This window comes from Amphiprion ocellaris, chromosome 14, assembly GCF_022539595.1.
Source record: "Amphiprion ocellaris isolate individual 3 ecotype Okinawa chromosome 14, ASM2253959v1, whole genome shotgun sequence".
NCBI lineage: Eukaryota > Metazoa > Chordata > Actinopteri > Pomacentridae > Amphiprion > Amphiprion ocellaris.
The window spans coordinates 22736844-22750295 of NC_072779.1; the positions used below are offsets into that span (position 1 = coordinate 22736844).

General features: G+C 38.8%; 1 protein-coding gene across 3 annotated transcripts in view; it reads right to left on the reverse strand.

Moving 5' to 3' along the window:
• Window positions 1–12946, reverse strand: part of robo4 (roundabout, axon guidance receptor, homolog 4 (Drosophila)) — a 34846-nt gene extending 21900 nt beyond the window's left edge. For 2 of the 3 annotated variants that reach the window (XM_023269714.3, XM_023269713.3), the window contains exons 1-5: window positions 12411–12946; window positions 5862–6176; window positions 4019–4176; window positions 2059–2179; window positions 1071–1209 (exon numbers count right to left, since the gene is read on the reverse strand). In XM_023269714.3, the coding sequence (XP_023125482.2) occupies window positions 1071–1209; window positions 2059–2179; window positions 4019–4176; window positions 5862–6176; window positions 12411–12609 (932 nt within the window). In that variant the 5' untranslated portion in view covers window positions 12610–12946. Of the gene's footprint in view, window positions 1–1070; window positions 1210–2058; window positions 2180–4018; window positions 4177–5861; window positions 6177–8390; window positions 8646–12410 lie in introns of those variants that run through there. The other variant, XM_023269715.3, reaches the window with a different exon arrangement.
• Window positions 12947–13452: the final 506 nt, after the last annotated feature.

Consider the following 13452-nt stretch of genomic DNA (forward strand, 5'->3'; position numbering starts at 1 on the left):
TCCCTCTGATCTCTTATTTAAAAAATGATAAAATTTTGCATTTTAACTAGTTTAAGTTACAACCCTAAAGCTTAAGAAAGTATTAAGTGCTAAGGAAACATATTTCCCACTTAGGCTGGGCTCACACTTACAAGCCCAATTATCCCACTGTTCCATCTGTTCCTCAGAAATCTGGTCTTTGATTTTGGTCTGAGCTGATGTTTGGTCTAGATTATTTGATAATGTGTAGAGTTTACAGATCTGGTTTGAAAGCTCCTCAACTGCCTGCCAATCTCAATATCGCTGTCCTGATAATATCAAACATGTTTGACATTTAATTGGATGGTTACCATTAGCTTGGTAGTGCTTGTAGCAGTGGACACTGTAGCCAAGCAAAGGTAAACATTCCATACCTTGAGGCAAAGACTACCTACAGATATGAAAACTGAGAGTTAAAATTTCATCTCCAATTCTTGCTGAAAAATAGACAAACTGTTTTCTCATGTTCATATGCGTTTAATTGCCTTTTTTGTCATTGCAAATAACAATATTAACATTACAGGACGTTATTCTACCATAGTCTCTATTTTGTTTCCATCTGCTTCCCCGTAAGATGATGTAAAGTTGTGCACTGATGCCTGATTGCTCCCTCTGGCACCATAAACTTAATAATATCCTATAATGCGCCATTATATTTCAACCTTGTGTGCGCTCATCTGACAATAGAGAGCAAAACATCTGTAAAACATCTCTTTATGTCACATAACAAAATTTCTAAATCTGTAGTAAACTCCTGTTGCGTGACAAGCTTCGTAAAGCCAAAGTTGGAGAATAATTTAGTCTTTCTGCACATAAATGGTATGTCAAATCAGAGAACTCTAAAGTGAAAACTTAATTTTTTCATTCATGCCTTATAAGCAAAAGAAGAAGAAGAAAAAAGTTAGGCCTCCACACTCTGAAACAAGCATAATCTGCATGTTACAGCAGTGTAAAAGCAAATACATAATCCACTAATCAGCAATGATCAGGTGTTGAGCGCACTCTATGAAGAGAAAGAAAAGACTATTTCTACATCTTGCAGAATAAAGTACCTGCCGTTGGGCAGTGGTCCCTGCTCTCTGCTCCAGACCACAGCAGGTGGAGGGTCACCTTCAGCTCGGCAGTAGAACTCCGCAGACTCCCCCAATCTTACCGACACATTTTCTGGCTTCAGCACCAATGTAGGCTTGGCTGCAGTTGAAAGGAAGAGAAACTCAGTGCTCTGCTTTGCTGCTTTGCTGTATGATACCTGGGAGTCGTTTTGTTTGTAGAGAGGAATCATGTCTTATTAGGGGGAGGCTATAAATGCCTTGTGGGAGGAAAAACACCTGGTAATGAGTTTGAATCAATCTTTATTGTAGAACAAGAAGATATCCTAGCTTTATTTTTCTGTTAGATTTTGCTTCTAGCAGCTACTGGCATTTTATGAAATACCACAATTCCGCACAAAATTGCTATTTGTCCAGAGAACGGTCAATTCACATCCTTATATGTCTGGCACACAAAAGGCTATGCTCTTTCTGCCAAGACCTAATAGAAGGTTAGTTGCTTCATGGCCAAACAAAAGTCTCTCAGAGTCACTGTGGTCCTGTTCTTGGTCCTGCCTAACCTTAAGGTTGTCAGCAAACTGTTCAGGAGTAAGCATCTTCCGCTTTTGTCCTTCAGTGTTGAACATCCTGAAGACATGGCTTGTTCTGGGTAGTGATACTGAGGTATCTCTGGCATATGTCACTTCATCTCTCGTTCTCTTGGTCTTTGTCTTTAGGTTATCTCCACCTTGTGCCTTCAGTCTATCCAAAGTTTTCTGTTCTCAACGTGCAGCAGATTAACCTCCTTCTGATTACTTATTTTTGTCTGTCACTGTCAGTGTCAATGTCAATGATGCTGCAAAGCTAGTATGATGTTGTGTGATCTGCCTGGATACAACACTTTTCTAGAATGATAGCTCTCCCCTAGTCTTATACTGCTCATAACAAAGCATTGCATTGGAAACTAGTGTTGTTAAAACAGTGATCAGCTGTTTTCGGGATGTAGTCTCACCCAGCACGGAGAGCCGAGCCGCTCTGCTCTGTCTCACCCCCATAGTGTTGCTGGCCACGCACACATAACCACCAGAGTGCTTCTTCTCTGCAGGAGCGATGATAAGCTTCCCACTCAGCTCCTGCAGCAAAAGTACAATTCAGTCAAGAGCGAGGAACCACACAGGACCCACAGTTCAATCAGGAGTATATTCAAAAAACACACACGGTTGGGTCCATGAATGTCTTGACTGTGACACAGTTTTGGTAGTTTCAATTCAAGGCGTTTCACAAATATATTGCATTAAGTAAGCTTATTAGGTGGTCATTTTTTACACAGCTCCTTCATTTCTACAGGCTCAAAAAAACAGGACAAATTAATATAATTGTAAATACAAGGATTACTTTCACTAAGTTGATGCAAATCCTTTTCTTTTTTTATGAATGACTGTCTGAAGGCTGAATTCTGGAACCCCTGGACAGAACTAAAAAAAATGTGTTCCTTTTGAGATGGTTTGCCAGGTCTTTGCCGCAGTGCCTTCAGCTGCTGCTTGTGGGGCTTTCTGCCCTCAGTTTTGTCTTCAGGAAGTGAACGCTATGCCCAGGTTGAGAAGATCCCCAGTTTTCTGTGTGGAGTTTGCATGTTCTCCCTGTGCATGCACGGGTTCTCACCAGGTTCTCCGGCTTCCTCCCACAGTCCAGAAACATGCTGGGGTTAACTGGTAACTCTAAACTGTCGGTAGGTTTAAATGTGAGTATGACTCTTTGTCTGTATGTGTAGCCCTGTGATAGACTGGTGACCTGTCCAGGGTGTCCTCTGCCTTCATCCTAAGTCAGCTGGGATAAGCTCCATCCCTCCACAACCCTAATGATTAAGTGGTGTATAGATAATGCATGGATGGAGTGCCGTCCAACCAGTTTTGTAGCATTTGAATAAATTCCTCCTGTTCTTTTGTCAGCTGTCAGATCATCACAAAATGCCAGTGACACGGTTGATTCAGCAGCAATACACTCCATGCCATAACACTGTGCAAAACTGTCATCAAAGAGGGGGTTACTTTGAAGTATCTAAATTATAAAACATAATCTGGTTTGTTTAACACTTTTTTGTTTATTACTAATTCCATGAAAGTGTGTCCAAACATTTGACTGGTACTGTATACACACACACATAGACTAGAGCTGAAGTTCCTTCTGATAGGATATCATGTTTTTTCCACTTAGTCACCCTGGCCTGATTGAGAACTTAGCAATATACTGAATTAATCTGATCAGTTAGAACTGTCTGCATTTTCTTGGTGATGACCAGTCAAACACATATAAATGGTTCAGCCAATAGGAGGTATGCATGTCTCTCTAACATTCAGGTGGACAGACATTGCATCAGTTTACACTGTGGAACAGCTTGGCTTTACCTGGATGCTGAAAACAATCAATTCCAAGTATGAATCACGCTGTACATATAATGTCTAAGTAGCAATGCTCTGCTTGTTAGATATGTTATTATAATGTTCACAATATGTAAAATGATATAGGATAAACACTAATCTGCCTCATATGGCCCTTGTTACCTAGGAAGCATAACATTTTGCTAAAGAAAAACTAGAGAAAGAACAAATTAGTGAATCTGTGAGCTGCCCTTGAGACAAAAAAAGTAAAATAAAAGTGGAGAGAAAATAAAGGAGTGGGAAGGAGGGAATAAATGACTGTGTACATTGTTGCAGGCTTGAGTGTGCTCTTTTTTGTGCCCAGTAATTTTGTTGTATATTTTGTAAAGGGTTTTTATCCATTTCTGGGTAAATAAAATCCCTCTTATTGAAACTTCACTTTGTCACGTTAGAAATGACACAGAAACATTTAACGACATTCCATGACCTAAAGGAACAACAGCCAGAGTTTTAATTAAAGGAGACTCGGGTGCTTATTTGCAAATGACGTTAAGCTATGACATTTGCATAGCGAGGTACATGCAGAGGGCTTACAGTGTAGTGGGGGTCACTGCTGTTGATGCGCAAGCCGTCCAGCTTCCAGTAAACATTAGGTTCCGGGTGTCCGATTGGAGGTTCGCAGTTTAAAACAGCTACCTCCCCCTCTGCCACATCCACATCACTGGGCTCCACTTTGAATTCCTCCTTTAACGCTGCAACAACACAGAGTAAGGATTAAACAGGATCGGAGTTGCGAAGTCCTGTCTGATAAGGAACCACGAATACACTGTGTAGACCTCACATTAACTCACATTCAGCCACTGGCTTCAGTTTATGTCATTCACATGTAAGGAAAACAAGTGCAACAAGTTCATGAATGTGTTGAAAACATTTTGTGAGGTCAGTTGTGTTGTCTGTTTGTGAGCTGTCAGCCATGCTGTACTGTGCAGCTCTGTCCAGTTCTGTCCTTCCATCTGAAATCCAAAATTAATTTTGCAATAACAATAAATAAAAGGTTCCAATGTCCCGCCCTTAACTATACTTCCGTATGATTTTGTGGGCATTACTCATTACCGGCAATAAAGGCAGGCAGTAAACCATAAAGAATATACAAACGTGTATTTTTTTCTGCAGAAGATGAGAGCAATCACGACAATTACAAATATTATGTGTAATATATGTGAGCATAAATATGATCTTGGTGTATTACCTCCGTATAGACTCGCTGTTATGTGAAGTTTACTTTTAGTTTTATTTAATTTTAGTGTTCTACTTTGTATTATGTACTGCCTATTTTAGACATTCTCTCCTGTTTTATTTTACTTTTAGCTGCCTGGTTCTTTGGTGTGATGTCGCCTCTAATTCTTTAATTCTCTATTTCTAGTTTTTGTTTTTTTTTTTAAATTTAACCCTCAATCGTATTCTTTCATTTTCAAACTGCATAGTTATCTAGTTTGATATGGGTGCTAATCTAACTAATTATTCATTTAACTTATTTTTGTTGCTGATAAATTTTTGTGCTGATATCATTATAAATTTCTTATATGGCCTTGTTGTATATTTAATCTGATGTCCTGTAGCGACTGACAAACAAGCAGTGGCTGCTGCTGCCTCACTGTGATCCAGATAAGTCAACAGTGAGCGTCTGAGGTCAATTAGCACCACTGTTTGACTCCAGTAAACGTTGACATTAGACTGCTGTGGCCCACATCTTCATCAGCTCTGCATGTGTCTGTTTGATGCCTTCATTGCCCCGTACCTCTCCTCTGAAAGAGTTCAGGAATTCACATGTTTTCTAACACTGAAGCTGACTTTAGAAAAGATACAGCGCACACTGGGCATACATTTATGATTACTTCGGTTATTGGAATCAGAATTATGCACAATAAAAGTCTGTTTGCAAGTTTTACTTTTTTTCCAGGGGGCATATTTAATTCTATTTTACAACATGAAATAAGTTTTACATCAATGTTCCGTATGGCTTCATTTAGACATTTTCACCACTGGAATTTCAATTTTAAAAAATTGCAAAAATTGCGGCGTGCTAAAACTTTTGACTGGCAGTGTATGACTGACTGCACATGCATGGAACAGAGTCCTCTCTGTGGACTCCAAGTGGAATAGAAAGTAGTATAATAATAACAATTACGCGTCTGCTGCTGTAGGTTTGCACATCCTCAAGGGACTATAATCAAGGTCTAACAGCTATGTAAGGTGGGCATGACACAATAATTAAGTTAAGTCAAACATACTTAACTTCATACACATCGTGTTTATATGGAGCCTGGTAGTGAGAGTAAGATGGGGCTAATCAGGGACAGCTTGACAGAATGTCAGTCTCATATGGTGTTTGGTAAAACATCCTCCAGCAGTAAACTCACACATGCCCCAGACTTACCTGCAATATACAGCGATGCATTACGGCTGATGGCCTTGCCAGCGCTGTTTGTGGCCACACAGGTGTAGATGCCCTCATGGAACTGACTTCGCCTACCTTCTCCCACGCTCAGGAAGAAGAGGCCCCCATCTACCAAAACCATGGGCTGGAACTGGTCTGTCTGAAGGGGCTGACCGTTGTACAGCCACTCAATTACCGGCTGTGGGTTGCCGTCCGCCCGGCAGGAGAGGGCGGCAGGATTTCCAGCTTTCACCACCACATCAGTGGGGTGGTGGACGATGAGGGGCGACGTCTCCTCTGCACGGACTCTGAAACCTGGGGGACAAGAGAATGCAAGTGTACATTTGAGAGCACAAGAAATGTTCTTTATAAGCAGATACAGTGGAAAAAAAATAGCTATTCAAAAGAACAAATGAACAAAGTGTCCCTCTGTTTAGCTTTTATTTCCTCACACCACGTCTGCGTGTTGGGGTTACACAGTTTTAATTGCACAGGTTTGACTACAAGATAATTTAAGTGAAGAACTGTAGGAATTTGAGCCCTGTCAGCGTAGGAAAAGAACATCCAATGACAAAATTCTTTTTTGTCTGTATAGAAGAGCAACAACAAAAACAGCAACCATTAGCGCCATGCATCACCACCTCTGAGTTCATTTGACCAGCAAGAGAACACCCAAAACAAACAAATTTAAGCCTTGATACCAACAAACAATGTCTATTTGCAGCCAGCTGCAGTGGAAAGCCATTGTTTGAACTTCCCATGGCGTTGGATGACCACACTGAAGGAAACGGGGAGATTGATCAGTTTCCTGACAGGAGAGGAAGCTAGAGGGTCTCAGGGACATCAGCTCCAACAAAAGCAGACTGGAAGTCCCCCATCAGCGGCATATCCGCAACAGAACAAAGGACACTCACTTTATTTTACTCCACTGCAAAAGAGGGGCAATTGTTTTTGAAGAAGGAAGAAAGTCATGCAGCAATCACACTGTGTCGAGGAGGTATCTCACAGGGTAATGAGATTTTGGAGGACTGCTTTTATCACAGATGATGCTTCCAGTTTCATTCATATTATCAATAACAAATACTCATAAACTCCATGATTCCACAAACTAGCATAGATGTATCCTTACAAAGAGTCATTCTAAGTGTGAAAATTTGTAAGCATTGCAAACATTAAGAATCATCTGGGAAATGTATTATTTCATCTGAACTGAATATTATCATGTCTGACCAAATATCTATGTCTCTATTAATGGGTAAGGACAATCAACAAACATGGTTGTATTTTTTGAACTGTTCATCCATTTGCTATAGCCGGAAATGCCTTCAAATTACAGCTAACAATAGCCCGTTTAACCCCATTGTCATTGCGTCCTTTCAAATTCAGAGCCAAGAGAGGACGCAGCCCAAACATCAGTGAGTCATAGAAGAAAAATCCTCAGCATTTAGGCTTTTTCTCAGGAGAAAGGTCATGGTGATGACGCTGCTCACCATCCACACCTCATGGAATCCTCAATTTGAACTTTACACAACAATGTGTATTCAAAACTGTGAGCTCCAAACAAATGGCACATCTAATGATCAAAGCACATGTTGATGAGCACCTCAGGCGTCTTTGATCAAGAGATTTGTGTGGTTTGGTGTCTATGTGAAATATTTACTTTATTGACTGATTAGGTGATTGACAGAAAATGAATAAGCAGCAGATGTGATAACTGTTTCTGTCACCTTTTGGGTAAAATGCCCCATTATTTGCCAGTTTCTGACTCTCAGATGTAAACTAATGCAGTCTATAAAAGCAAATATCTTCAGATTTTATACTGTTGGTCAGACAAGGCAGGAGATGTGAAATAGGCCAATATTCTGCTTTTATTATTATTAATATTATTGATAGCATATTTTTAATTGATTCCAGACAAAACAATGGATTCAGATTATTTTAGCATCGGCTCTGATTTCTTGAGCAATGTGTCACTGACAACAATATCTGACTGGGTACATGTCATGAGTAGTACCCCATCAATGATGAAGGATAAATGTTCAAAAGTTAAACTTTGATGCCACGATTATTCCTTTTACTGCAAATATGCATCACCTCCAAATATCACCTATGACTCTCCTTGATTACTAAAAGCTTTAAAAATCTAATGTTCATTATGTGTCTATAGTCATAACAGACATTGCCACTGTTTTAGTATTTCTTAGATATATATTAGATATATATGTTAGATATTTTTATTTTATGTATTTCATGCATATTTGTGCTAAATTTAAAAAAAAACAAACAAAAAAATGAATGAGCAGTAAACTTTTGAATGTGGGTGCATTGATATCAAGAATACATAAAGATCAGACTTAATGAGGAAGTACTATAATAAGAAATATATCTTATAAGGCACATCAAAGAAGCAGAGTCAAAAAGAAATGTGTTGTCTTGTGGCAAATTTCAATTCAAAAACTAAATCCTAATACTATCATGGTTTGTTTGTAAGTGAAAACTGAACACATGAACGGTTCAGGGCGTTCTTACCTGATAGAAGAAGTGCCAACAGCGATACAAACATTTTCATGACAGCAGCTCTTATCATTAGCGAAGGTAAAAGTAAGAGAAACTTTCCGGATGATCTCCGAGAAATATTTTCATTAAGCTCACTGACTTCGTAGCTAAACGCTGATTTAACCGAAAAATTATGTCTGCTTTCAGCTACCCAGGCATTTTTCTTTCATTTAGGTGCCAAACTTGCTTGAAAACTGCCGCTCCGTCCGTAATGAACATCAGCGCCTGACACCAAACTAACAACAAGCAGCGACGTTTAGCTGCTGCTGGACGACTTTTCAAAACAAAAGCATCTAGAGGAACTCGATGCACTCTGCAGTTACAATACAATTACAATATAAACTCAAACATTTGATTTAACTCAGGATTATATATAGTTCTGACATACGCAGACGCAGTGATTAAAATGTATGATTATTTGTAATTTTAGTCAGTAGAGCAAATCACTGTACAATGTGGACATGTTGGTGTAATGTTTTGACTGTACAAAAATAAATAAATTATAAATAAATAAATCTGTCTAAAAGACTAACTACCTGACCTTGGTTCAGCTAACACCATTATGATAATAGCTTGCTGTACAACCAGCTGGCTTAAATTCTTCAATATATATGGCTAAGCATCCCTGCTGATTCGCTAATTCCGTTTAAAGAAAACCATTTAACCACATAAAAAAATCAAAAATTATTTATTTATGTGTTTTCTAACATTTATGTTGCAGTTAAAGTAAGATCCACATCACATTTTGAAGACTAGAAAAGCACTCAGACAGCGCAGTACTCCGCCAAGGCTGTTCATTTCCCCATATGGTATTGTCAGAAATGCAGCATTAATTGATTTATTTTATTTTTAGAAATTAAGTATTTGTTTAATTATTAGTTACTGATGTTCAGAAATCACAGAAACATAGAATGTGGCCATTTAATATAGGTGTACCCACAAACAAAATTACCCTGTGCTGAGCACAGGTATGTGTTATGCATGTAGTCTGTTGTGATTAGATAGCCCAGTAAATTTGTTCATTTAAGCATACCCCTTGTGTACATAATGTACTGATATTCAAAATACATATATTAAAAGCAATTAAGGTGAGCATCTTTCCCCTGTTTACTGTGTGAAACTCTCAGCTGGAACTCTGATGGAATTGGCCAAACATACCAGAAACATGAAATAATGTAGAATGTAAATCATTTTAAGTTCAGTCAGCTTCCCCCTGCTAAATTATAAATGTGAGATACCGGCACTTTGGCTGATTAATTGGTCAAAAGTCATTATATGAGTTGTGAAAATGTAAAACTTGCTGAGTTAAATTAACTAGAGATATTAACTTGTATAACCTAGCTAAATATTGCATGATTGCAGAAAGACTTGCTTTCATTTTATTTTTTAGTTGTTTCTTTGTTTTAACATGTAAACAATTCTGTCTTTATTTAACATTGAGGACCTACAACCTCAGCTGTTGAAGCCATTTTTGACCAGTTTGTCAGTACAAAGACCATCTATAAGGCTGCTGCTGGTTATCCGTGAGATAAACTGCAAGTCTACAGATGCAGGGACTGAATTTAGTTTCAGTTTTAGACACAAAGGCAGCTTACACCATGTCTATTTTTTTGCAAAATTTTAAGTCACTTTAAGCCAAAATGGCTCAAGAACTTGTGTTTTTCAAAACATTTTAAGTTCAATTAATCAGAGATTAGCAAAGTTCATATATTTACAATAAGGAAACTAGAAAACATGAGCTAATTGGACTAAATTTCATTATGATGCTTTACAGAGTATGCCACGCACAGAGCAAGATAAAGGACAGTTTAAAGACATTAACTCATAGGAACCCATATTCCTTCTGAGAGATTGTCTGAAGTCACTGTGGGAAGGACCTCAGTTCAACAAAATGTGAATTACACTCATTTATTATAAAGAATGCAAACCATCAGAGCTGTTTAGATTTTTACATATTTCCTGAAATAATAAGTCAATGCTGGGAAATATAGAATTTATTAAAAGAAAACCCCAACCCTTTTCTGTTGCATGGACCTCTGCTATGAATGAACAAGAAGAACGTCCTACAATGAAATCTGACAGTCTGGGCGTGGTTCAAAATATTATGTGCTTAGTGTAATCAAAGTAAATACAAATGGTTGAGGTGGATGTATTAATTTCTGCTATCTGAACACAAGTTGGCATCCAATCTTAGCTGTTTTGTAGTTTGTTTTTATGGTAGAAGCTCTGTCACCACTGCTATGAGGCAGGAAGTTTGGAGTCTCTGCATGTTTTTTTTAACAATGGGAGGAAATTGTGCATCTCTTACTCATGCAACGTGTCCATAAAATATTAACTGTTACCAAGTAGTACCATGCATGAAAGTTATTTTTTTCAGTTGACAGATTTATTTCTCAAGTGAATTCAAAAGAAAAAAAAGTAGACTTTTTACTTGTGTGATACAGGAATAAGTTCCACTTTATCTACAGTCAGATACAAGGAAGTATAAAAGGTGATGCGGTTTAGTTCAAAAGCATTTTTCAGGAAGGATAAAAACACACCCATAGCTGAGTTACTTCCAGGCTTCCACAGCGAGTCCGACCCACAAGTAAGTGAACTACCTCGAGTTCATTCCCTCTGATGGCACACATAAATAAAGTATTGTGTACTGAACTGTTCATTGTGAGGCGCAGAAAGGCCCGGGGCTAAGTGATGGATGTTTATATTGATCCAACAACTTGGGCTTGATGGCCCCGGCATCGGCCAGCTTTCAGTCTGCAACAAAGGCTTTAGAGAGGATGAAGGATGAGTCCCCTGCTAAAACACAACCCATGGGAATGGTGCTGGGCTGAGATGTGCCGAGGGAAGGGACCTCTTTTAGGCTGCAGACCGAGAGGTCAGGAGTATAGGAAATGGGCAAAAGAGGGCGGAATGGAAAAAGAAAAAGAAAGAATGTGTCAGCTAGAGTGAGGAATGCGATAAAAAGTGACTTAGGAGTAAATTCTGAAAGTGTAATTCAAGTGAGTTTTGTAAAAGAATTAACAATCAGTGTCAACGTGAATGACTGATTAAGCTTATTTAAACAAGAATGCATTGTCTGTAAATTTAGGGACTGAAGAAATCATTTCAAGATGTAAGATAACAGCAAAAGACTGATCTTTGTGTTTGCAGACATGCTGTAATTATATTCTGATTACATTTTCCCAACTAAACCTTAATTTCCTGAAGAGTCTAAAAACATATAATATGTAACACTTGTTTTCAATTTACAAACACTTAAAAGCTTGATTATAATTGTCATGGTAGCTTTGAGCTGATGGTTTCCATGCGGCATTTAAAGAGACATTTCCACATTTGGAAGATTGTGAAACACATTTTTCTCTGTTTTTTTTCCTCAAATTCAATTTAAAGTAGACGTAATGTTTGGCATTTTTAACAGCTCACTGGGATTCTTTATAACTTCTTTTCTAATTATATGAAAGTTACCTGTTAACATTTTTTTTGAACCACCAATGACACATTTTAGAAATCTTCTACAGAAAATCAAGATCGTTGCTAATACAATCTCTGAAATCTCGAAACGAATGGATAAGTCGTTTGTTATGTGGTGTAATAAAATGTATTAATGGCCATTACTGCATTCTGTCATTTTCATCAGTTTGTACCAAAGCAAATGTATTATTTTAATTCTTTTGTAAATGTTTAGTTTTTAAAAAAAACAGCAGAAATGTAAACATTTTCAAGAAAAATAATGGTTAATTTTCCAAATCTTATTACATGCGTACCATATAATGATAAAATCACTGTCAACAAAACAGAAAATTCAGTTTTATTACTTTTTTTAAATGGTCCCCTATGGTTGAACCACTCAGTGATGTAATACAGTGAGAGGAATTACAGGTCTACCTATTGCTGTCACCTACCTTCACACCTGTGTGGACAGGCCTCAAATAAAAAGCACCAGTTGTCCTGCAGAGGGTTGCAGCACATCAGCACTGTGAGTTAAGTGCTCACCTTTTCTACGGTGTGGCCTGTTCCTGTGAGGAGTATGCTGATGTCCCACACCGTGACGAACATGCTCCTTGACCCGAATCTTTGACCTCTTGTTCACTTCTGGCTCCGTTGGACAGATGTCTTGGCACTTGCACCGCTGGGAGTATTCTGCGCAGGTGCAGAACCAGCACACCCAGAGGAGCCAGGCACCGACTCGCATCTTCACTCCACAGCTCAGCGCTCCCCGGATGCAAGACCTCAGCCTCTCACTGCAGCTCTGCTGTGCCACCCATACCCTCACCCTGCTCTAAGCGTCCTACAGTTGCGCCCCACAAACATTCAGCATGTGACCTGTCCTACGCACCGCTTGGTATCTAGATATTGTTAAACACTACGCTTTCTTCATATTGCTTAGCGCCTCTTCCCTTCCTTTTTGCTCTGGCTGCTCCTGGTTTCCCAGTCTCCCTCCTACTTGGCTCCTTTTCTGCCCCGAGGAGGGAGAAATTGGAGGGGGGGATGAAACAATGATCAAAAAACAAGTTTCAGACCTCATGCTGAGAGAATGGTGAGGGGAAGGGGACCAAGGGGTACTGTCTTGTCCAACAACATCTGTGCTATTCATTTTGCATGGGATAAGGGGGGGACAGAAAACAAGGCTCAGTGTAGGGGAGGAAGGAGGGGAGAGGAGGTTGAAATAAGGGGGAGGTAACAGAGAGAGGCCTATATTCCCCAAGTCAGATCAGTTTCATTCATCAGATGTCAGCCTTGTGATTAAAGAAAGAGCAGCAGAGCAGTTTTTGAATATATACATCAACTCATAAACGGAATTAGTTCTGATCGGTTTGAAAGCGAAAAGGAGGTCATTATATTATTTTAAAAATGCACAAGGACAGTTACAAGTTTACTCTGAATTATGTTACTTTGGAAAAAGTCAAAATAGCTTTTATCTGTGCTGTACAAAGACACATTTAAATTTTTATTTTGAGTCCATATCTTTGGATATAAATGATCAGACTGGAGGAATGGTGCTTCTTTTGACAAACAACAGCTTCATAAAAAAAAA